This window comes from Lampetra fluviatilis, chromosome 40 (assembly GCF_964198595.1).
Source record: "Lampetra fluviatilis chromosome 40, kcLamFluv1.1, whole genome shotgun sequence".
NCBI classification, from domain to species: domain Eukaryota; kingdom Metazoa; phylum Chordata; class Hyperoartia; order Petromyzontiformes; family Petromyzontidae; genus Lampetra; species Lampetra fluviatilis.
The window spans coordinates 4,079,752-4,105,683 of NC_136314.1; the positions used below are offsets into that span (position 1 = coordinate 4,079,752).

Sequence of the window (25,932 nt, forward strand, 5' to 3'; positions counted from 1 at the left end):
TCATCGCCTGTTGCGCTATCGGAGTGTGCACCCCAGTGTCAGGCGTCGCTGATGTACGTTTCCGTTAAAGCACTCTCTCGAGGTTGCACCTGGTGAGTGAGTGAGTTAAACTGTGTATACACTCTTTTTTTATTTGACCAGGTAAGGCCCACTGAGCTATGTAGCTCTCATTCAAAAGCGAGCTGGCCACACGTGACAGTTCAAAGAAGTGGCGTATCGCATGGAAATGTGTAGCCGCCAAATACTCTAAACGCACATCGGTTCTAAATGTGGAGGGGAAAATGAGAGGACCCGCATATTAAAAAATCCACGCCACCACGGGAAGAGATAACACACAAACTCCAAAAATACAGCAGGCGTCGGGGTCGGCATCGAACCCACGAACCTCCTGTATACCAGGCGAGGAAGTCAACATCTGGCCGTTGTTTGCGTGCGTGGCTCTCAGGATGGAGTTCAGGCTGATGGACTTCACGACATCTTGGGAGGAGGTCAAGTCGGCCGTGCGAGCCCTCCCCTACAAGGGGGGCAACACCCGCACGGGAGAGGGCCTCAAGTTTGTGGCCGACACGATCTTCGCTCCATCCACATTGCGCGCCGACGTGCCAAAGGTGCCCCTTGCTGCGCTCGATGCTCCAAGTGCCCCCTAGTTTCTTCTGACTCCCACGATCCCGCATTGGAGTAGGCCCTCATCCAGCAGCGGATTGACAAAATGGCTCTCTCCACACGTGTACACGTGCCCATCGGGTGAATGAGCCATTGACTGCTGTTACACTTTGGCCATCCTATGGACAGACTGCTCCCCACCATGGGAATGTGGAATATCTACTCCTGCCTCAGGGTTACTCGCGAAGATCTGTACTGATCAATGATTATAACGATACCCGATGTTTTACAAAAGAGACGATGCATTCATATGGGATCCTACCTGATTAAGTAATCGGCACTTAGAATGATCTGGTATATTTAATGAGCCAAGAGATTAATGTGACTTTCTAGAGATATTAACAAAGGTCCTTTTATGGAGAGACTGGTCCCCCACCGTATAAATATTGAATTTTCACCACCGGCTCAAGACTGCCCATACAGACGAACGTCGCTCAAGGCTCGCTATAGCGTGGGACCTCTGTGACTCTGAATTAATCGACGTTTAGATTTTGTGACCGTATAGTTGACAGTTCTAACCGGTGATTGGCGATGCGCTGTTGCAGGTGGTGATCGTTATAACTGACGGGAAGTCCCAAGACTCCGTTGATAATCCCTCGAATCGTCTCAAGAGTCGTGGGGTCACGGTCTACGCCATTGGTGGGTCCCCACCTGACATCACCGCACTCCCACACCGCTGTGACGCATCAGCAACGCGACACGGAGTAGCAATCAAGATTTGGCACATTTGATCGCAAATTACCGCACTTCATAGGGATGCCACGTAGTGATATTGCCTCCCCCCCGACCCCCCCCCCCCTGCCGGCAGATTCATGCTTCTCAGGACTTTGCTGCGTTCAACTTGTTCCACGCAGGGACACTATGTGTGTATGTTGAACTTCTTTCGCACCGCACGTAGGCAACCGTGCTAATTGGAGGTGCGGGGGAAAGGACAACAAACTAAACATGAAAAGCGGTTCTAAAGAAAATAGTGTTTTCAATAGAGATGATTTAAAAGCGCATAGCTCCAGTGGCATCCTGATATCGGAAGGAAGAGCGTTCCAGACGGCCACTGGGGATAATTTGAAAGCGCATGGCTCCAGTGGCTTCCTGATATCGGAAGGAAGAGCGTTCCAGACGGCCACTGGGGGTATCTCAAAGACATCGATGCTGACGATGGTGACGCTGCTAGCGTCGCCGCCACCGCCGCTAATGACTGCAAGTTGCGTCTGTCTCGCCGTATCTCGCCAGGCATCAAAAACGCTGACAAGGAGGAGCTGGACATAATATCGTCACAGCCCAGCGAGCAACACTCGTTGTACATCGACGAATTCAAGCTGCTGAGGAGCGTCCTACCCAAGATCACACGGAGAGTCTGCCACGTGTTGGCAGGGCTGTCATTTCAGCCGGAACTCCTGCCTACTGCCGGTAATTTCCCCCGTTTCGATGCGGCCCACCATTCCAACCTCCGCTGCCGTGACATCGCCCCAGGGGTGGAGCGTTGGCCGCTGGTTTGCAGAGGTTTGCGGTTCGAGCCACCCTTGTTCAAGCGGCGGGTGAAGTAAGCATGAAGCAGGCACCGTTTGCGAAACGTTACGGATCCCGTGACATTCGCCGGTGTGCACGTTTATAATCGGGCATTGTGAAGGCGAGGATTGGTGGATCACAGGACTGCTGCGAAACTCCCTTGCTGTGGGTGTCAAGGTGGAATAACCAGAGTTCGCCAGGAGAAGGCGGTAAAGCAAAAATGTTGACGTCACCTCTTTCGTCTGCATGGGATAGAGCGTTTCCCCCTCGCACACGTGGATTTTCCATGGGTGCTCCGGTTTCCCTGCACACGTAGGCACGCAATTGTCCGACAGCACCTTCATATATTGAGGACCGCAAATCTTGGGCAATTGTTGGAGCCGGCTGATCGCTCGTCCGCTTTCCAGCTTGTCTGTGGGTCCTCCACGCTCCCCTGAGTAGTAGTGCTCGCTCTTCGAGAGTGCGCGTGATGAGTTGAAATGAAAATTATTCGAAGGAGAGGAGGCGCGCGTGCTGGTACCGTGGTCCAAATTTGTGAAATGTGACGACGAAAGAAACGATAGCTCCCTTCGTGAAACAATAATTAGCGGGGCTCCCACTTTACATTCACCTGCCGTAGGCGAACACATTCAAATATAATAAGCGTGTATTGCATTTATTTTCCCTGGTGTTTAAACAGACGCAGTTTATACATTTGTTTCTATATTTATTACGTAATCCGCCCCCCTTCGCAAGCCCCCCCTCCCGCCGCCAGATATTTCTTGAAAACATAACAAAGCCATAAGCCCCATAACTTGAGATGGCAAAAGTTGCTTTGCATCTGCGGGCAAATGAAACTTAATACCGACAATGGGGGTGGGGGATAGAGGGTGGGGGGGCGGTTGGGAGGGGAGGCAGAGAGACGAGGCGGGGGGTTGAGGGGCGGGGGTTTGAGGGGCGGGGTGGGGGGGGATAGAGGGGCGGGGTGGGGGGGGATAGAGGGGCGGGGTGGGGGGATAGAGGGGCGGGGCGGGGGGATAGAGGGGCGGGGCGGGGGGATAGAGGGGCGGGGTGGGGAAATAGAGGGGCACGGTGGGGGGAGATTAAGGGGCGGGCTGGGGATCGAGGGGCGGGGCGGGGGATATAGGTGGTACGGGGGGGGGGGCTGAAGCAACATAATCGAGACCTTTTCTTTAACAAGGAATGACAGATTTGTGTTTTTGAAAGGAGGAAAAAAAACTCCTGAAATTCCACGGCGGTATTTGAGGAGTTACAAAGGTTGGAGGTTAAGACACAGATATGATTTCCCTGCCCCCTTTCCTCCTTCTCCGAGTATTTTTTTGTTTTACTGCCAGAAAGATGTTAAGGCCGCTGTGCCTTGGAGGCGGTGTTTAAGGGGGGGCGGGGGGGGGGCGGGATCGGCTGGGGGCTCACAAAGGAGGAGTTCTGAAAGCCGCGTTTATGGGGATTAGACGGACGACTGTCACGTCCAGTGCCCTAGAGCATTGTAAGAAAACACCAGGCAGGCAAAAACTTGGAACCACGGGGCAAGCGTTGTATTGCTAACAGGGTGCCGGCGGTGGTGAGATGTTAACTCCCTCGCCTGGTATGCAGGAGGTCGTGGGTTCGATCTCAACCCTGTCGTTTGCATATTTGGAGTTTGCGTGTCTCTCTCCCCGTTGTTGCGTGGAGTTTTCTCCGGGTTTACCAGTTTTTACCCTCCACATTTAGAAACATGCCCTGGGGATATTTGGATGCTATGAATGTCCATGTGATAAGCTACTTTGTTGAGCTATCATGTGTGAAAAAGAGCTATATAGCTCAGTGGACCTTACGTGGTAAAATAAATAAAATATCTTAATGTTGTGAGCCATTCCACGGCAGCATTCGGGGTGATAGCTGAATGGGGTCCACTTGTTCCACCAGAGCATACGTGTTGTGTTGGGGTAGCTGAGTGGAGTAGTCTGCTAGTTCTACCAGAACACCACGTGGTTGTAGCGGGGTAGCTGAGTGGAGCAGTCTCCTTGTTCCACCAGAGTACGCGTGTTGTATTGGGGTAGCTGAGTGGAGCAGTCTCCTTGTTCCACCAGAGTACGCGTGTTGTATTGGGGTAGCTGAGTGGAGTAGTCTGCTAGTTCCACCAGAACACCACGTGGTTGTATTGGGGTAGCTGAGTGGAGCAGTCTCCTTGTTCCACCAGAGTACGCGTGTTGTATGCGTCTAATGGCTCGCCCCTCACTGCATTTGCAGGTGACCTTGATCTTCCAAACTTTCCTGCAAAGTTAACACGGAAAAGTGAAACGTGTCCAATCGTCGAGCCGGACGTTCGTTTGCTTAATGCTGGCTGTAAATAAATAAATAAATAAATGCTCCCTTTTTTTATCGATCGAAAAAACATCTCAAAGTGTTGTCGTGCTCTTGGAAGTACCGGGCGGTGTTTATCTCTGTTGGGTAATCCCAAGCAGTATATTGACAAGTGGGATGAATTTTCTTCTACACTAATGCCTGCAATATCACGCCATGCACCACGTCACTATTTACGTGCCCGCAACAAGCATACACAGTAAATCTTATTTACTGCCGTCCCTAATTGAACCGTCGCCAAACATTTAAATTACATGCCACGCTAAACGCGCACATAAGCGCCTCTTATAAATTGCCTTCCGTGGCATGTTTATGGAAGTGGGTGGTCAAAGGTGTTTGTGAAAGAGATGGTTTACAAGACGAGGACACGGCAATGTATGGCTGAATGACTTGGCAGGCTCACAATGGCTGTGTCTGAGCACTGCTGAAATCCTGGGTTCAAGCCCCCCTTGTTTTGCTGCTAGTCTCTGTAATTATTTTAGTGGTGGGGGGGGGGGCAGATCATCATGGCCTTGTGAAGTCATTGAGTCCAGCACTGCTGAGATCCCTGTTTCAAATGTGGACGGACCACAAGCCATGGCTTAACTGGATTCGAAAGTGTAATGAGTTTGATGGTCTCAGCACATTTACCGATGACAGCATGGAAAACGATCAGGTCAAATTTGGGTTTTCTCTCTGTGGCCTCATTCCGGCTCCGATGACTTGTGGTTGTGTTCTACTGGGGAGCGGTCGTGTCAGCGGTTCGCGTGCCGCGCTGCAAACCTTGCGACGCAAGTTCGATTCCCGCTCACGGCCAACAACAGTGATGGTTATCTGAACCGGTCCTGGACCTCCCGTACGTCGGCTCAGTCTCAAATGAGTACCGAGTGTGCTGTGTCAACATCGCCGCTTGGGAGACAAAGTCGGCCGGGCGTGGTGCTGGCCACCCGCCCCCTCGTGTTGCGTTCCCTCCCTTCATAGGTGCCCACTCACAGCACTTGCCCCAACAGTCTGTGAAGGCTATCCGGGGCATCTTTGTCTTTGAGCACTGTGTACATGCCATATACGAACTCTGCAACTTATATGGATTAAGGGTTACTGCAGTGACTTCAGAGTTAATTCTGTGACTTTGTCTTCAAAACACCTTTCTCTAACAGTGCTTGAGCTGACCTGTCTGATCATTGAAGTGATCAATCGCTCTCGAACCTCGGTTTTCATACGTGATTAATTGGATAGGTAAAGCTTCGTGACATCATTTGTTTTATTCTCGCGCAAGGTCAAAGGTCGACCACAGCCTTTGTCCTCTGACCTTTGGAGATCATTCAAGTTCATAACGACTTGATATTTGTTCTAACTATATCAGTTTTCAATGCACACATCATAAATATCTTTGGTAAATTATTTGATTCAAGTTTTTTTCTATCTTTTTTTTTAAATCGAATTGTCTGCTGAATGAATAATGGGGTAGTGCACACCTCGGTGATGGAAATTCTACATTCCCAAGGCAGTGGCCAATCTATATAATTGTTGAATATTATTGTTAAATTAAAGATCATTGTAAAATTATTTGATGTAAGTTTTTTTTCTACCCTTCAAAAAAATCGAATTCTCTGCTTAATGAGCAATGGGGTCATGTACACCTTGATGATGGAAATTCCACATTCCCAAGGCAGGGGCCAGTCGACCTCCACAAGACAAAAAATGTCGACCTTCCCCAACGTTCATGCCTCCCACAAAGCGACGTCTCGCAAATTGTGTTTCTCTGTAAAAGAAAAAAAAAACAGCCTTACAAAAATGATAAATCCCGCAAATTTCATCCCGCAAAACGATCATCCCTCCGCTGGTGACGAGTAATTAATCGACTGAGGTCCCGCTTGACCTTTCCTTCCTTCCTTCCCGCCGGTCCCAAATGAGACCGCGGGTTTCACGCCACGTCCAAGAGCGAAGCATCCGAGGACGAAGCGGCCGTTGACTCGGGCCGACGGCCCCTCGCCCCGCATCGGCCGTCCCGCGTTCCCACGCTCGAAGCCACCCACGAGTGGATCTCTCTCACCCCCCCCCCTTCTACCCCCCTCCCCCCCATCTCTTCGCCCCCTTAAAAAAAAGACGCGTAGACGAAGAGAGAGTCCTTGTGTGTGTGTGGCTTTGACAATAGGAGGACGGGCGGGCGAGGGGGGTGGATGAGTATGACTCCCAGCGGCGGCGAGAGGACCGTAGATCACTCTGGCCACTCCGCGGCCCCCTTAACCCACCGCCCGCGTCCCCCCTTAGCCACTCGTTCTTCCGTGACAGTCCCCCACCCCCCCGCCCGCATCGTCGCAGCTCCCACCTCCGTCTTGGCGGCGCGCTCCGGCGGGTCGCCCACACGGGGGAACAACGCGGCGGCGGCGGCCAGGGGGCAGGGAGAGTTTAACTGGGGGACGGCGGACGGGCAGTGCGAGGTGTTGTTGCGGGGGGCTTTTATTGGGGGGGGGGGGGGGGTGTGGGGGGGTGGCGGCGTCAGCAGTGTTCACGTGGCGTGAAGTTGGGGAGCGGTAGCGTAGTAGCGGGTTAGCGCGCCACGCTACGAACCCGGGTTTGACCCGAGTTCGATTCCCGCTCGCGGCCAACGCCGGTGATGATTACCTGAACCCGGTCCAGGGCCTTCCCTAGGTCGACTCATCCTCGAATGAGTACCTGGTGCGGTGTGTAAACATCGTCACTGGGGAGACAAAGGCGGCCGGTTGTGCTGTTGGCCTCCCACTCCCTCGTGTACCGTGCCGGCCTTTATACGTTCTGCTCGCTAGCAGCACTTGCCCCGACAGTCTGTTAAGGGGGAACTTTGTCTTTGTGGTGTGAAGTACAAACAAAAAACCGTTTAGTTTGCGCTCGTTTCCTCTTGCGTGTCAGAGCTAAACGTGTCCCCTTGCTGCGGCGAGCGTGGATTGGCCGTCGTCTCCGTTGACAGCTCTGGAAATTCTACATTCCTCTGGTGGGGGGCGGTTTGATTATCTATGGGTAGGCCACTGCTCCAATGCGGTACCTCACTTTATTGGCACAGATAAATATTATTATGATGAGGGGCTGAGTTAAATGGTGGATTTGCGAATTGAGTACTCTGCCCACTGTGCTAGTCAGCCCCATGTTATTATCACTTCCCATCACTTCTACAGGGTTCATAAAATATCTACCACTTTGTAGATAAACTGACCAATACCACAGCAATGTGGAATTTCCACAGCTGGCTCAGAGCCCCCAAAGAAGATGAGCTCCACACAATACTCGTCAGAGCCGTGAGACTTTGACCTTTGACTTTTGCCTCCGGTGTCTCGTTGCAACGAATGTAACGATTTATCGTTTTAAAGAATTGATAAAATTGTATGTTTTTGTCACTTACAACACACACATCCAATTGTGCTCGAAAAATTCCCATTATTTCAATTGTGGTGAGCACATTGTATCCTGAAACCCAATGACCTCAGTTCAATTCCTAACCATGACTCCAATCAGCGGTGATATGCGAATTGTTCCTGAGCCCCCCTTCCCTCTGTGCCATCAGCAGTGACCAGTGACCATCAAGCATGGCCTAACTAACCCCGTGGCCGACACGGCATGACGGATACTTTCATCCAGCAGTGCACTGACAAAGGGCTTTGCAAAGTATAATGATTAAACTCATGTCACATTCAGGCCACGGACAAGATTACAAGAACATTTAGATGACAAATGAATCAATTGTTTAATCCCACCCCGAGATAAATGTTCAAACGAATCCCATGACTTCTTAAATGAATCATCAATAATTATATGAATATTTAAACATATACAACGGCCTTTCGTCGAAAGATCGCACAGCAAATGTGCGTACAAAAGTTGCACCACTCCATGCAAAATGAGATGAATGAGGGGGACCACAACAGAAAAAAAAAATCTCGATTTGAAGCTTTCGTGACTGCAGGAATCCATACTCTTTGGTTCTTTCGGTAAAGTCACGTAGGTAGAAAATACAATTCGGGCGCAACACAAAATAAACCACGACGTTTCGGGCACAAGACAACAAGCTTCTGATGCGCCAAAAACGTCGTGATTTATTTTAATTTATACCTACGTGACTTTACCGAAAGAACCAAAGAGTTTTGAAAAAGAAGTTAACTGGTGCTGTACAACAACAACACAATTTGGGTGCTGAGCTCCCAAAGCTTGGCCCGTGAGTGTCTGTGACACCCTATGCGATACGTTGTCTCCTAGGTCGACTCAGCCTCAAATTAGTACCTGGTGGTTGTGTACTTAGTCATCGCCACTGGGGGAGACAACATCGCTGTCAACCCATGCGGTTTACACCGTATTCTTGCACAGGGAAATTTAGCTTCCAGGTCAATACGGCGTACAGCCATTTCAATACGGGCAAAAATAAAAACGTGTCTATTTGTTTGTGTTACTTCCTTGTGATGGGGACTTTGTAGGATAACCAATAATGTCTGAATTGGTCTGTAGTAAGGTAGGCAGCACTGATACGGGGTTAACAGGTAAGAGTCGAAGGCGGCCGGGCATGGTGATGGCTACCCACCTCCTCGTGTGTCATTCCAGCCTTCATGGGTGCTACTCGCTAACAGCACTTGCCCCAACAGTCTTGTTAAGGCTATACGGGGGGGGGGGCGGGGTGGTGCTCTTTGTTTTTGTCTCCATTTGTCTGAGTTGTACTCTGACGCTCTCCCCACCCAGCGCTCGGCGTGCAGGACCTCGTGGCTCTGCCCAGAGGGCCCAGCGCCCTGCACGTTTCTTGGACGGAGCCCGCCGCGGGCGACGTCGTGATTGGCTACCGCGTGCTGTACGTGCTGCTCGACGCGGCCGGGCAGCCAATCGCCGGCGAGCAGGGAGAGGTGAGGTCTACGCGCGGAGCGATGCGAATCGTGCGTCGCTGTCAACCCATGCGGTTTAGACCGTATTGTTGTACAGGGAAATTTAGTTTTCAGGTCCATACGGCGTACAGACGTTTCAATGCGGGCAAAAAAATAAAAATGTGTCTGTTTGCGTTCATCCCTTGTGATGGGACTTTGTAAGATGAACGTTGAGATTTATAAGGGCACGGGGTGACCAATAATGTCTGAATTGGTCTGTAAAACAAGGTAGGCACTTATAAGGGGTTGACAGGTATGCGAATGCATATTTAAACAACAAAAAAAGTAACAATTTGTTTTACTTTTTGCTGCATTTATCTCGATTGTGCTATCCGCTTCACTTTACTAACCCGCACTGACCAGCCTGGTGAAGTACGGTCCAATATCCCTCATTGACTGCAGCGCATGAGGAGGCTCTCATCCAGCAGTGGAGTGGCAAACTGGCTGCACACGCGCTATCGATGACACGTCATCACGAGACGGAAAATCCAGTTGGAATTCTCGCAAGGGCAGAGCGAGTCTTCGTTTTGGAGAACAGCCCACGGAAGTGGCCATCACAGAGCTCCCTCTGAATTCCCTTCAAGTCACACTTATTCCACAGAGTAGTGAGCAGCGCTTTCTCCTCACTCTGCCAGTGAGAGTAATTTTCGTCGCATGAAAGCCTTCATCTTCAGAGATGGCTTTTATCCAAATTAAGCGCTGAACCAAATTGAATGTGATTTTTCTATTGGGCTGAATCCATCAACTCGCGACGCCAGAGAACCCGGCGTCGTCACAGCCTGGTTTTGAACTCAGGAACTCAGCAATCTGAGTCACAGAAACAGCACAATTGGAATATAGTTTGAAAAAATTATAATAGTTGCTCTCACGATAATTGTGTGTGTGTGTGTGAGAAATTACGATTTACAAGGTCTGAAAATTATATGGGGATGATAGAGTGTTACATTTCCGCAATGTGAGAGAGAACAAAACTGTCCAAGTATGAAGAAAACAAGAAAAACTTTCACCCTTTCTGGCAATAAAACAGGAGGTGTTGAAATGTTCAAACACCAAATCGAAACCTTTTGCAAGGAATCCAGTCTTCATTAACCATACGTACTTGTGGTGAACATGCAAACAAACACCTATTCTTATTTTTTCTTAATTTAATACTGGAAAAAAGGTCCCATTTTGTCAACTGTGCAAATGAGATGGAATAAAGACCGAATACATACGGAACGATAAAAATAAAATCTATGAATACAAACTTGATCCTGAATCGTGGCGAATCATGACTTACCCAATCATCGTCATCGCTACTGTTGTTGTGTCTTTGTCCCAGGTGGCGGTCCGTAGCGGAGAGACGACCGTGTCGTTATCCGACCTCCGACCTTCGAGCGATTACTCCGTTACCGTGGTGACGCAATACGAGGGTCACCAAGGGCAACCCATCACGGCGACCGTGCGCACGGGTAACGCAGAGCACAGCACGGCAACAACAGCCGCCGAGGCGGTAAATAACAATAAATAAATAAAGTGGTCAAGGCGAAGAGGTCATCTTGGCGACGGTTGCCGATGCAACCACACCCATCGCTTCCTTCATTCTGCCAGATCCGGCAACTGCTGCACATTGACACCCAATGTCTCACGGTTACAGTTTCATCACCGCCACCATCTGGCTTTAAGTCTTTACCTTGCTACACATTTGATATGTTAGCTATCTCAATCGTATCGCCACCACCATTTGGTTTTAGTTCTGAGTGCCTGTGTGGGTATCCTACCCTCCACCATCCTGCACAACCTCCTCCTGATTACATCAACAGCAATTGAGAGCAACATCCTATACCAGTGTTCTTCATTGCCAGGCCCGGGGCCACTGGTTTCCTTTAGTGCGGCCACCAATGATACAAAAATGTTAAACCACCCCATCATATTTAAAAGATATATATAGGTTTTACCCTTTCTGGCAATAAACAGCTGTGTTAAGATGTTAAAACACCAAATTGAAACCTTTTGCAAGGAATCATGTTACTGCATTAGCCACATATACTTGTGGTGAACATGCAAACAAAACAACACGCTCTGACAATATGTGCATTGCCTTTGAAACTGATTGGTCCACACCAGAGACAGCTTTCTTTAGAGCCTCGTCTCAAACAGCGTTAGACCAGAGGTCGCCAAAAGGCGAACAGCACAAAGACCATGCCACTATCAGGACATTGAGAGCTCGGGGTGAGCAGCTACATCATGGGCCCTCCCTTGCCAGTATCAAAATATAAGAATATTTTGCACCCCATCATGCTGTCAAACCCCAATGGTTTCAAATATGTGGCGGCCTTCCTCTGAAAATTAGTGAAGAACACTGCTCTAGACCAAACTCCCAAGGTGCTTTACCCTATCCTGCCATAAAATAATTAGCACCCTCTGTATCCATCCGCATTCCAGAACTGTTGTGTATTCATGGGGCAATGTGCATAATGCGGTGGAGTGCGAGAGGGAGGTCAAGTTGACGCATTGCAAAAGCTGGGCGTGTCTTTGAGGAACTACACACACCAGCGATGCTGAGGGCTAGGGGCTTGTGATTTAGGCATTCTTGTTTGACCATACCTCTTAACACCGTTGGTCAGTAAGGGTTTGTGAAAGGACGCATGTGAAAGATGCAAGCAAGTTCGCGTGTTGGACGGTGGCCAATGTGTGTATGTATGTGCACGCGCGTGTCTGGGTGTGTGCGTGTGGGAGTGTGGGTGTGTGTGACATGTGCATGTGCAAGTGTGCTACGAACCTGGCGACCCGAGTTCGAATCCAGCTCACGGCCAACACCAGTGACAGCTATATGAACCGGTCCTGGGCCTCCCCTAGATCGACCCAACCTCAGCTTAGTACCTGGTGCGGTGTGTAAACATCGCCATGGCGGCCTTCATAGGTGCTTGCTAACAGCACTTGCCCCAACAGTTTGTTAAGGCTATGCGGAGGATCTTTGTCTTTGTGTGTGTGTGTGGGTGTATGCGGTTTGTGCGGTAAAGCATGTCTCCGTTTGGCACAGTCCACACTGGTCTGCGTCAATGATTGCATTCATTTATTATCAGCATGGAATGTTAAGAATATGTGTGGCAAGAGGTGCCGTCGGCTTGCTTATTGACGCCGCAGTGATCATCATCGTGGCCAGTGCCGGATTATCCCAGTAGCAAAAGTAGCTACATATGCTACGGGCCCCGCAGTTTCAAGGGCCTCACGCTAAATGCTTTCAAGCTATCAATTCCGATTCGGTGATTCTGCACTCGCTCTATTACTATAGTACTATACCGCCTTCAACTTTTATGAACGCCTGGGTGTATAAGGTTAGCGATTTGTCGCATTATTTGGCTGTATAGCAAATGAAAAAAATACAATTACTTTACAAGTAAAACATTTGTGTTTGAATATTTACGCGTTTTTTTTTATTTAGGGCCCCTTCATAACACATGCTACACTAGCTTCATCCGGCACTGATCGTGGCGACCGCCCTGTCCGCGTCGAAATGTCCAGACACCGAACGTTTCGCACTGTTGGCAGTTAATGACAGGATAATGAGATGGCTCTTTTGTCCGTCTATTTCGGGAGGGGTCGTAATGGCCGTGCCACACAGCACTGAGCCACCACCGCTGAGGTCGCGCCCCAGAAACGTGGCCACCGCCTAATTAATTAGAATCAAACCTGCAACGCAGCATACTCATTGCCAAACTTCTCGAGTGTAACCCAGCCACCTTGTTCGCGCCCCCACGTGTGTGTGCGTAAATACACAGGCGTGCACGGGGGAATGCTTTGCCTTTGTGCCCCTTTGCAGGTGACCTGTCGGTGCAGACACGCCTTAGGGTGCTCGACGAAGGCCTCTACTCGCTGAGGGTCACGTGGGACCCTCCCGCATCTCCCGTGCAGGGATATCGCCTGACGAACTCGCCGCGCGGTAAGACGCGAACGCACGCGACGTGACGCGGGTTACGCTCACGCAGAGGTCAACGTCTCCCCGTGAGAGCCTTGGAGCTGTCAGCGCGTAAGCGGCACCCTACGAAGGACGGCACGGCACACGAGGGGTGAGGGCGGGGGGGAGGGGGCAGCACTGGCCCGCCTTTGTCTCCGGAGTGGTGGTGATTGTTTAACACATCACACCGGGAACTCAATTAAGGCTGAGTTGACCCGAGGGAGGCACAGGACCGCTTCAGATATTCCGTTACTGTACTCGGCCGCGAGTGGGAATCGAGCTCAGGTCGCCGCGGTGGTCCTGCCGGCAAGACTGCCGGCTCCTGCCTTAGGAATGGTGAATTTCCATCACTTGGTGCAGGGTCGCCAAGGGAGATGAGCATCGCCCACCACTCGTGGGTTTTTGCTAAATCGCTTTACGTTGCTTCGCACGCAGCACCCCACGTGCCCACGCCGAGTCTCTCTTGCACGTCCACAACAGACTCGCGGTTGGGACCCTCGCAAGAGATGAACCTGGCGCCTGGAGCGACGTCCCACCTGCTGGACGATCTTCGGCCGGACACGGAATACGTGGTCGCCTTGTACGCGCTCGCCACGTCGGGCAACCCCGAGGCAGCGCTCACGGCATCCGGCAGGACCCGTGAGTCGACGCGGAGCTCGGGGGCGGCCGCCCGATCCGTGGGGCGCAATGCAAATGATCGCTGCTTTAAACTCGAAATGACAAAGGCTAAATTTATTTTTTTATTCCGCCAGGTAAGTCCCGCTGAGCTTACCCAAGCGAGCGCTACGTGGCGAGATATACCCACGCTCCTATGGATGGGCGGGTGTATGGGCAAGTGTTTACGTAGGGATACGGACGTGAGTGTTAATGCACGCGGACAAATGGCAGTCGGCAGCACACAGGGCTTAGCTACAACTCGCGTTTGGTGTGCTTGATGCAAACGTCATGGAAGCGAGAGAGAGGCAGATACCCGTCCACTGTAGGGAGATGTTTACTACCTCGCCTGGTATACAGGAGTTCATGGGTTCGATCCCGACCCTGACGCCTGCATGAATATGTGGCGTTTGCATCTCTCTCTCCATCGTGGTCGCGTGGATTTTTCTCTGGGTCTTTCTTTTTTTCGTCCACATTTAAAAACAATGCACTTTAGAGTATGTGACTGCAATAAATTTGACAAGTCAAAAAAGAGCTGTATAGCTCAGTGGGCCTTACCAGGTAAATAGTATTAACTAGTTAATAGAGTGAAATATTATTTTCAGAAGTGACCTGGCCACAAATGACAGCTCAAGTGGCTTATCATCACGTGGACATTTATATCAGCCAAATACTCCAAACGTGATGTTGATTCTGAATGTGAAAGGAAAAACCAGAATACCTGGAGAAAATCCACGTGACCACGGGGAGAGAAAGAGATGCAAACTCCAAATATACAGCAGCAGGCATCAGGGTCGGGATCGAACCCATGACCTCCTGTGTAAATGGTTCCCCTTCCTCTCACAAACTTCTGCTTTATTGTGTTCCACAAGGGCAAACTCACGTCAAGTTTTGGTACAAAACACAATTTCTATGCAGATGATACACAGATTTATATTAGTTTCAGTCAATCTGATATGAATCCAACTTCCACTCCGTCTTCCTGTCCGACTGTCGTTGCTGACTGGCTCGTGGCAAATTTTCTTCAAATTAATAACGCTAAAATTTAAGTTCTCTTAGTTGGAGAAAAAATCACTTGCCTCTCAGCATCGTCAATCGACTGCACGTCTGATTAGCTCTGATTTTCATATCAGTCAACAGGCAGTCAATCTTGGTTTTATTCTTGACTCTAACCTCTCTTTTTCTTCTCATTTTTATTTTATGTGCAAGACTGCTTATTTTCATCTCCGTAAAATTAGTTTTTTTTTTATCGTATCCGTAACTGTCTCTCCCATATGGCAGCAAAAACAATAATTCATGCATTTGTTACCTCCAGGCTAGACTATGGCAATTCTCTATTATATGGTCTTCCCTTGTCTCTCATCCAACATGTACATTATGTGAAAAATGCAGCTGCAAGTGTACCCACTCGTACCCGTAAGCGTTATTATATGACACCCTTTAACGATCGCTCCACAGAGTCACTTTCAAGATTGCACTTTTCCTGTTTTGAAAATTCTTCATGTGCTAGAGCCTCCCTGCCCATCTTTCCCCTCTCATTTCAGTTTGTTCCCCACCTCTGGTTCTGCGCTCTTCTTCACTCGAGGTGTTCTGTCCACCCCAAACATGAAACACACGCCAATTGGCAGAGGTGTGGACTCGAGTCATGTGACTTGGACTCGAGTCAGACTCGAGTCATGAATTTGATGACTTGCGACTCGACTTGGACTTGCATAACAATGACTTTGTCCCACCTATGAGATGTGGACTCGAGTCATGTGACTTGGACTCGAGTCAGACTCGAGTCATGAATTTGATGACTTGCGACTCGACTTGGACTTGCATAACAATGACTTTGTCCCACCTCTGCCAATTGGTGGACGAGTGTTCCCATGTGCAGCCCCCACAGTCTGCAACACTCTCCCGCTACACATCCAACAAATCAAATCAATTAACTTATTAAAATCTGAAACCAAGGCCTAATTAGTTGTCCAGGCATGTGCTGGAAAATAGGCATATATATTATGGTCCTACTGGCTCGTAACTGTTTGGCCACTCCACCACCCCTCCTTTGAGGGTTCTCCAAAATCCGGTGAACTGATTTATTTATTTTCATTTAATTTTTTCTGTGGTGATATTTTCTTGTTACGTGTATTTTTTCTCTCGTTATTTATGTATTCATTTTATTGTTGTTTTAGATTTGCTTAGTAGTGGGGTTTTTGTTTTCGTATCATCTGTGTAAGGAACTGGCTCATTGATGTGCAGCGTTGTGGGATGCAATTGCACGAACGACATTCTATAAAATGTAATTATTTTTACCAAGTGAGGCAGTTAACATCTCGCTACCGTGGGCGGGTATCTCTCTCTCTCTCCGTCTCTCTCTCTCTCTCTCTGCGTGGTTCACATTTGTATCAAGCACATCAAAAGCGAGTTGTTGCTAAGTCCTGTGCACTGCCTTGTCCCATATGTACCTTCGTCAACACTCTGCACAGAGCATAGCCTTGCTCCACATCGTATGGATTAGAGGCCCTTCGAAATAACTAGCCAATGTGCGCCATCGCCACATTACAATTTAAATGTCTTGCAAATCAAAAGGGCACGAGGTCGAACCACAGCCAGCGGTCACCTCATGCCCACAACCCTCCCTGACACTTTTTTATTGGGTTCAATTGTGAACAACAGCCATATCAGACACTAGCACATCTAATCGACGTGATCATTGGCTCACTGCAGCTCAAAAACTCACTCCTGCAAGACGTGCGGGGAAGTTAGGTGAAGTCCACGTGCTCGGCATGTGAAGGCCCGGAGACCAGAATCGATGATTTCACCGACAAGGTGTTCAGGGAGGCAATTCCATATCCGGACGGTACGCATTAACGCGTACGTCCATATACCTACGTTACCACTTGCCCATTCTATTCTATTATTTGGGATTTAGCTGCGTGAAATTTCCACCTCGGGCTGTCGAGGGTCACCAATGTGGATGACCAAGGGCACCCCCATGCCTTGTCCTGCGTCGCCCCATCACGGCGGTCATCTCTTGAACATTCATCTTTTGAACTTTCGCTTCTCTCCTCTCTCTCTCGTCGTCCCTTTTTGTCCCTCAGTGAGGCTGGAGGGCGTGAGGCGGCTGCTGCTGCAGAACGTGACGACCAACTCGATGAGGGCCTTGTGGGAGCCGCCGCGGGGGGCCACCGGGTACCGGCTCACCTGGGGAGCCACCGAGGGTACGCACGTAGAGGGAGAAACGGCGGCCGTGGGCCGGTGTGGGGCTGGGATTGTTGAACCGGGATTGGTGAACCGGGAATGGTTCACCGGAAGAAAAAAAAGAGTCTGTGACAGGCGCAACCTGAGGGAGCAGCGAGGGAGCATTTGTGCCACCCGTGGGCTCTTGACGGGGAGTTAGCGTTGCCTGGGACGCTTTCCTTCTCAAGCCGACGGCCTGTGTCTGCACATATCTACCAACCTACTCGCCTACCTGCCTAGCCACCTTGATACCTACATCACTAGCCATGCACCCATTCACCACCTGTCTGCCTGCCTGCCTATATATTCATGGACCTACCTAACTACTTACCCATTCACACACCCACCCACCCAATCTACATACCTATCCATTAACGTACACATTCGCCCAACTGCCTACCCTACCCACTTACCGTCTTCGTTAAAAAACTCAAAACATTCATAAAAAACACTGCCTTAAAAGGAAGATATAAGAAGATAGGTGCCATTTTTTGGAAAATGACCCTTTCTTCACAGCACGTGAATCACGTGACAGAGAACGTTATTAATTAACGCACGTTACCAGCCACGACGTGCGGATAATATACTTGGAAATTGGCGACAGAAAACAATGGAACAAAAGCTGAAAATTTCCCAGGGAAGCGTGTGGAGGTGCACGCTCGGAACGACACCGAGAGACAGGAGGGGGAACCACGTGGATTACACAACGGGCGGAAGTCGGAGACGCTAGCCTCAACTGTTCAGAAATGTACGCGGGTGCTCGAGGGAGAGCGTGCACCTGGGAGGCGCCGTCCACCGAGGAGATGGAGCAGTGAAATCCGCGAGGATCAGCTCGTCAACAACGTACGAACTGCACGAGCTGTGCGGACGTGCCAACACATGCGCGTGTGCTGGTAGTGGGCTTGTGCATTGGACATTGTCCTGAGATCAAAGGCAGCTATCGTTTAAGAACAGGGGTGGGGGTGGAAAAGGGGGGGGGGGGGCTTCTGCGTCTCAGGTTTTTTTGCTGATCAGCGCTTGACAAATCGTTCTCTAACATCGTAATCTCAGCCTCCACGACCTTGACAGCTGTTGCCTCTCGTGAGACATGAGCGCCGTGTTTCATCGGCGGTGGCAGGGGGGTGGTGGGGGAGCGGGCGGAAGGGGCAGATGTTTTCTCTTCTCTCCCTGCGCCCATTCGCTCCGCCTGTTGGGGCCCGCTGCTGTGCCATGCAAGCGCGTGTGCCCGCGGCGTTATTTCCTGCCACCGCCCCCCACCCCCTCCCACAGATTTGGCGTTGACCATACCAGGTGGCTCGGCGGCAGAGTGAGCTGCTCGGCATGGGATGAAATGTAAAGAGCCAACCGTAAGCAGCGGAGAAGTGCTGCTGTTGCCGACTCGGTGGAGAGGGTTGATGGAAGAAAAATAATCCCCATCGGCATCAACGCCAACAGCAAACGGCACAACACGAATGCCATCCGGCGCACGAGCAGCAACTCTCGCCCACAGTGCGGCCGATGCTTCCGCTCAAGGGGCTGGTGCCTCTCATCCCTCCGGTGGGCAGGGAAAATGCTGCTGCTCGCTGTTCTCTGCAGTGAATCGTTGTTCGCGATGGACAGCCGAAAAAAACAAGTCGAGTTGGTAGAGTGAGCCGCCAGCGATCGGGAGGTTTGTGAGTTCCAATCCCGGTTGAGGGCTGACTCAGCCAATCAAACCCAAAAGAGTCGAATGAAATTAGTACCTTAAAACATTGGTTTTTCGTAGCCAATACTACGATGCTTAATAACTTTTTGGGTTATGACCTAATCCAAAATTAATTATCAATCGAAATGAGTACCACTTTATACAGGAAGTCAACAGTGTATGTGTAGTGACATAGCGCCGACTGCTGTGCAGCAGCGGCAACTGCGGTGGACAGTTCGTGCACACGCTGTCGAGCGTACACATGGCGTGTGTGCCGGCAGGGCGGAGGAACTGGGGCAAGGGTCATGGAAGACCTCATCGGGAAGCCCCTGGAACCCGCTCGTGGGTTAGAGAAGTGAGGCGCGGCCAGAGCGGAGCCAGGCCGCGCCGAGGAGGATAAAAGCAGCAGAGAGCGAGAGCTCCCGGCTGCCGATTCTGGGGAGTGGACTCGTCTCGTCGTCGCCGTCGTCTTCGCCGCCTTCGTGGCTGCCGTCTTCACTGGATCATTGCGCGGCCGGAGAGTTGTTGGCCGTCTCGGTCGACGCCGTCGGTGCTACACGGTCAGGGTTGTGTCTAGGCTAGGCGACACGACTTGTGGGGAGCAAGGGCGAACCTGTGAACACCGGGAGGTGTTGAATAAAGAAGGTGCCTCCTCAAGAATCCTGTCTCCCGCTCCGTCGACACTTCACGTGTATGTACGTTGAGCTTCTTTAGCAACCGTACATAGCCAACCGTGCCCAAACCAGCGGAGGGACCCGCCCCCCATAATAGTAAGGTGGTAAAGTCTCCGACTGGCTCCAAGCCCTAAGCAGGAGATGATCGCCAGCGCCTCAATGCTAGCTGCAGCAGGAGATCACATCGATCTCCTGCTGCAGCGAGCGGCAGAAGATCGATGTGTTGCGTTGTTACGCCTCTGCAGTGCTCAACAGGCTTGATCGTTTGTAATGCGTTGGTCGCATGTCGACTGTAAGTTGCACGCTGTTGGCATGTTCATTGCACACTGGTCGTGCGTATGCACGTTGAACTTCTTTCGCGCCATACGTAGCCAACTGTGCTAATCGGAGGAGCGCAGGAAGGACAACAAACTAAACACAAGAAGCAGTTGTAAAGAAATTAGTTTTCAGTTGTATGTCAATGGCATGTTGATGGCGTGCTGATAGCATAGTTGATGTATGCCAGTAACATATAGGCACCATATTAGTTGTATGGCATTAGCACATTGGTAGGATGTTGTTTATGTGTCAGTAGCATGATGTTAGTATGTCGGTATCATATTGGGCACAATGTTGATAGCATGTTGTTTTGTACGCGACGACGATATTGCGAGCAAGCTGTTTGTATGCAGGAATCAATTTTGGCGCGGCGTGTTGTTTGCGTGTCGCGAGCGTTTTGTCGTATTCGCAGCATGCATCGTCACCGAGTCTTCCTACCCCTGCGTCGCTCGCTCACTCTGCTGCTGCTGCTGCGAGCAGGAGGGGACAGGCAGAGCGTGACCGTCGACGGCTCCTACTCCACCTTCCTCTTGCCGGGGATGAGCACCGGCAGTGAATACCAAGTGTCCATCAACCCCGTGTACGGCAGCGTGGAGGGGCCCGTGGTGACGGCGAGTGCAACCACACGTGAGTGACCTCGCGCAGCCGCCACGCACATCAAAAGACAAAGGTGTCCTCCGCCCCGTATAGCCTTCACAGACTGTTGGGGCAAGTGCTGATCGCGAGTAGCACCAGCTGGGGTCGGCACTGCACACGAGGGGATGGGTAGCCAGCACCACGCCCGGATGCACACACACACACGCATCCCTATCGACACACACACACGAAGAAGACACGTTCAAGTTGCTCACAATACAGACCCAAATACAACCGCCATTCGCCACTAAGTGGCGGTGATTTCACCACGACGCTTGTGCCAGGCTATGTGCACGTTGAGGCCACGTGAAGTGTCGAACACCCATCGGCAGGAGGTCACGGGGCAGACCCAGAAAAAAGAAAAAAAGACCCAGGTGCCATGGGTCGGCTGACTGGATGGTTGCGAAGGGCTGGTAACCCCTCCATCTTCAATTAATTACCACTAAACCACAAAAATGAAATATCCAGACCCAAATACACATACATAAATAGATACAAGCACACCCGTAAAAAATACTTACATATACAAAGAGTCCCTCCAATAGCTTTAACACACTGTTTGGGAAAGTGGTATTCACGAGTACCACCTACGAAGGCCGGAATGGTACACGAGGCTGAGTCGACCTAGAGGAGGCCCAGGACCAGTCCATGTAATCGCGACCTGTATTGGTGGCCGTGAGGTGGGAATCGAAGTCGGGTCGCCGGGATGGTAGCTCAGCGTGCTAACCACTGCACCAACCGTGTCCAGACACGCACTTGTCATGCACACCTGTGCACTCGACGCATGGTACTTTCATGATGCGGAGGACTGGAAGCACTGCGCACAATGCCTGCATACAATCATACATGGAGACGTAATGATTGATCGTCATCATACGTGGAGATGCCATGCGCACACACACGCACACCCACACGCATGCACGCACACATGGCCGGCAAGCACATGGCGCGATGCATTCTTTATTAATGAAAAGCACGGCTGGCCCCCCGAGCACATGGTCCCTGCACCGACGCTGCCGGCACGCACACGTTGCGCTCCGCACACGTTGAGCGTGGGACACGCGCTGACGCACGCTCGCGTCTGTGAGAGTGAGAGTGCGTGCGTGCACACGTGCGTGACCGGCGATGCCCACCCACGGTACGTGCACCTACGCAGCGGCTAGATGTTAACTCCCTCGCCTCGTATACGAAAGGTCGTGGGTTCGATCTCAACCCTAACGCCTGTATAATTGGAGTTAGCGTGTTTTTCTCTCCCCGTGGTCGCTGTGGATTTTTCTCTGGGTCCCTCGGTTTTTCCCCTCCACATTTAGAAACGTCACGCGTTTAGATCACTTGGCTGCCGTAGGGAGGGGCGCAGGTGGGGAGCGGCGTCGCTAGGCCTCGACGTTTAACATGACTCAAAAACAACGAATGCGTTTGCCGAGTTTCCTGAGTGCTGGGCGCCTGAGTGGTGTTGCGTACGTACGTTCAACTCATTTTGCACCGTACGCAGTGCCGGATTAAGCTAGAGCGGGGCCTGTAGCAAATGTCATGAAGGGGCCCTAAGTAAAAAATAACACGTAAATATTTAAACACATACATTTTTTACCTGCATAGTAAAGTAATTGTATTTTTTCATTTGCTGTACTGCCAGATAATACGACAAATCGCTAACCTTGAACACCCAGTCGTTCATAAGAGCAAGTGCAAAATCACCGGAATTGATAGCTTGAAAGCATTTAGCACGGGGCCCTTGAAAGTGCGGCGCCCGTAGCAACATATGTAGCTACTTTTGCTACTGAAATAATCCGGCACTGCACACGTGGCATTACTGTAGAGAAAATCCATCCCCCCTGTTCCACACGAATCACTTCACACACACCACACAGATTGGACCCGGTCAAACATTACTCGGGACGGTGGAGGAAAATCTGCACTTGATTACGCGTCACATCGCAATCCTTTTGGTCTCAACGTTAAGAATCTAGGAGGCATGTAACCTGCAGACAGGGATACTGGTCACACATTGATTTCATCTGATCAAAGAACGTATTCGCACGGCTGTGTGCGAATCTGTTGAGCAGCATTACAGGTTTTTACGGAATGTATTTATTTAGTAAAAATGGACTGTGGAAATTAACAACCCTTTTGCCATTGCCGACATATCCTTGTTGGTGTGCTCTCGAGAGCTCGGCATTTTCTCACGGTTGCCCAAGACCAGAAGCGTGATTCCATTCTCTCAGCGGAACACGTTCCCTCGAACGAGGATCGTGGGATCAAAGGCGCGCTTCCCATCTGTCCTCATTGTCCCAGGATCAAACCTCTTGTTGACGTTGCTGTCCTGGGGACTCTGCAAGCCTTCCAGAGACATTCAGATTCCTAGTTGAATGTTTGTATGTTGAACTCTTCAGAGGTGCATGGTGTGGTTGATGGTGGTGATGGCGGTGATGATGGTGATGGCGGTGATGATGGTGATGGCGGTGATGCATGTTGAACTCCCCTCGCGCCGACCGTAGCCAACCGTGCTCTTCAGAGGTGCATGGTGTGGTGATGGTGGTGATGGCGGTGATGATGGTGATGGCGGTGATGATGGTGATGGCGGTGATGTATGTTGAACTCCCCTCGCACCGTACGTAGCGAACCGTGCTCTTCGGAGGTGCATGGTGTGGTGATGGTGGTGATGGCGGTGATGGTGGTGATGGCGGTGATGATGGTGATGGCGGTGATGTATGTTGAACTCCCCTCGCACCGTACGTAGCCAACCGTGCTCTTCGGAGGTGCATGGTGTGGTGATGGTGGTCATGGTGGTGATGGTGGTGATGGTGGTAGCGACATGGCTAAGCACCTCGTGTAAAGGCGACTCGGGCAAGCCAAGTCTCTCCGTGAGCCCCACCCCAAAGATCGAGAGGGACGGTGGTGAGAGATGGCGCCTGTTCCAGGTGGCCCCCTTACATAATCTAGAACCATCGTGCCCCCCCCCCCCCCCCGTTAGAGAGAGAGGCACAAGACCCCTCTCTCTCAGGGCCTCCACTGGAAGGAACTCGAGAGACCTACGCCTCGACTTAGAAACGCACGCCGCGTTAATCCGACTGCCACTGCCGGGAGAGATGGAACTGGCGATGCTGTGAGTTGTGAGTCCAGTGTGAGACCCATCACACCACGGCAGGTTCAGGGCTGAACTATTAATCGATTTCAAATCGAAATCGCAATTTTAAACAATGCGATTAGCAAATCGCAAAAGCTACGATTTCTTGCGATTTAAATAGTCATATTACTTTCTTATTGGAATTGTTTTATTTTGCATTATTATAATTATAATTGTTCTATGTTTGATTGTTATATTTCAATTAAAACATTTTAATAAATACTTGTTGGAAGCAATTCATTTATTTTAACATCTCATCCTTGCATTAGAATATTTTGATGGTATCATGTGGTAATGCTCCATCACATGTTTTAAATCTATTACACAGTGAATATTGAACTGAAGCTTGACTTACATTTTTTTTATCGCAAATCAAATCGCAATATCTGTCAGAAAAATCGCAATTAGATATTTTCCCCAAATCGTTCAGCCCTGCACGGCAGCATCTCCGGCAAGTGCCGGAAAGGAGGACCTCACCTGCCCATCCTGGCCTACGTGGTGTCAATTCCACACGAATACGGCGGATGGCAGCCTAGCCTTATGACGAGCCTAACTTAATCCCCGCGATTAACAATGTCGTGTTTTATCAGCCCCCCACCCGCCCCTCCTATAATCGCAGCGGCGCACTGCGTGTTTGGATTTCACGAATCACAAACACAAATTCGCCGCAAATTGTCCACGAACCGGTTTTGCACGAGGCCTCGTCCCGAGCCATGGCGACCAGACGCTGGCTCTGGCCGTTTTCTCCCTGCCGGTTTTCTACGCCTCGTGCTCAGCAGCTACCCGCACACGTGCCGTCCACGTGCGCGCTCTGGACGGAGGCCCAATGTCGAGATATATGTTCATTCATACGGTGGTCGCCGACACCCCCAAAGCAGAGGACCACTGAGACACCGCCGGAGCTGCGCGCTTTGAAATCCAGATTGGGAACGATTTTTTTCGAGGATTGTTTTTTTGTGCTTGGTTTGTTGCGTCCTTCCTCGCGGCACCTCCGATGTAGCACCGTTGGATACGTACGGCGCGAAATCAGTTCAACGTTCATACAAAACACCACTCCAATGCCTATCACTCGGGGAATTTTGGCAAAAACGAATTCATTGTTTTGAATCATGTTAAATGTGTGGGCCTAGGGGCTGTGCTCCCCCACCTCGCCCCTTCCCCTCACCGCTTGATGAAAGCCCAATATCGAGATGTGTTTTTTTTCCCCCCCCCAACTTTTTTTTCTTTAATTAGCAGCTTTATTTTATTGCCCGACTGTCGTCCATACGCGTTGGCGATGTCAACGCGTGACGTGAAGACGATTGCTTTCGGCGATAAACAAAGCTAAAATTGAGATCGGGTGGGGAGGGGAGGGAGACCTTCGCCCAGCGGCGAATCGATCGTAGCGAGCTACACGGCGATGACGACGATGATGATGATGTGTTTATTGCTCTTGTGTGTGGGGGGGGGGGGTGTGGCAGTGTCGTCAGGCGTGGTGCAGGACCTGCGCGTGACCAGAGTCACCTCGAGCTCCCTGCGGCTGGCGTGGACGTCTCTGCCCGGTGCCACGGGCTACAGCCTCGTTTGGGGGCCCACCAACGGTGGGTCGACCGTCAGAGCGAGGGCAAAATGTCAAAGTTCAAACCCCGTGCGCGCGTGGGGGTCAAGGTCGACATCGAAAGGTCACCCGTCGAAGGGAAATATGGCGTCCCCGGAAAACGAATACGGCAGCAGCAGAATCAAGGCGCGATGTGAATTTGCTTCGCGTCTGAATGCAATCGCATCCCAAGGCACTCAACAGCAACAAAATAAATGTGGGACGCAGTTGTTGGTTTTTGTGGGGGGGGGGGGGCGGGGTTAGGCCGTGGAACGATTTGGCAAAATTTGTGTTGACAACGTGAATGCAGGAGGGCAGGCCGTTGACGATGACGAGTGATCACGAGTGACGATGTGCATGCAGGAGGGCAGGCTGGCCGGCGCCGCTCCCAGCAGGTGGTGCTGCCCGGCACGGCCTCCAGCCACGAGCTGCTGGGCCTCTCTCGCGACACGGAGTACGCGCTCACCCTGCATGCCACCTTTGGCGAGACCCAGGGGCCCGGCTCCCCCACCACGGCCCGTACCGGTGAGCTCAACCCCTCACTCCACCCCGCTGCCTGTAGCCTCGGCGTCGTCCCTCCCTCCGCTCACTGGGTGACCGCCGTGGCGAGATGTTAACTACCTCGTCTGGTTACAGGAGGTCGTGGGTTCGATCTCGACCCTGACATTTGCTATATAATCGGAGTCTCCGTGTTTCTCTCTCTCTCCGCGTGGTCATGTGGATTTTTCTATGGGTCCTCCGGTTTTTCCCTCCGCAC

The 25,932-nt window shown here is 51.0% G+C and overlaps 1 protein-coding gene across 1 annotated transcript; it reads left to right on the forward strand.

Moving 5' to 3' along the window:
* Positions 1 to 446: 446 nt before the first annotated feature.
* On the forward strand, positions 447 to 25,772 carry LOC144946298 (collagen alpha-1(VII) chain-like). The gene is made up of 13 exons (XM_078875184.1): positions 447 to 608; positions 1,209 to 1,302; positions 1,894 to 2,070; positions 6,814 to 6,932; positions 9,207 to 9,350; positions 10,690 to 10,819; positions 13,171 to 13,290; positions 13,786 to 13,944; positions 17,046 to 17,165; positions 20,320 to 20,466; positions 25,060 to 25,179; positions 25,539 to 25,700; positions 25,738 to 25,772. The coding sequence occupies exons 1-13, from the start codon at positions 447 to 449 to the stop codon at positions 25,770 to 25,772; spliced, it is 1,689 nt and encodes a 562-aa protein (XP_078731310.1).
* Positions 25,773 to 25,932: the final 160 nt, after the last annotated feature.

Excerpts from the sequence above, each read along its gene's own strand:
- LOC144946298 (XM_078875184.1), top strand. The coding sequence starts at position 447 with ATGGAGTTCAGGCTGATGGACTTCACGACATCTTGGGAGGAGGTCAAG. Across the intron at positions 13,291-13,785 it reads CCTGACGAACTCGCCGCGCG|ACTCGCGGTTGGGACCCTCG; the intron begins GTAAGACGCGAA and ends CGTCCACAACAG. Across the intron at positions 25,180-25,538 it reads CGTTTGGGGGCCCACCAACG|GAGGGCAGGCTGGCCGGCGC; the intron begins GTGGGTCGACCG and ends ATGTGCATGCAG.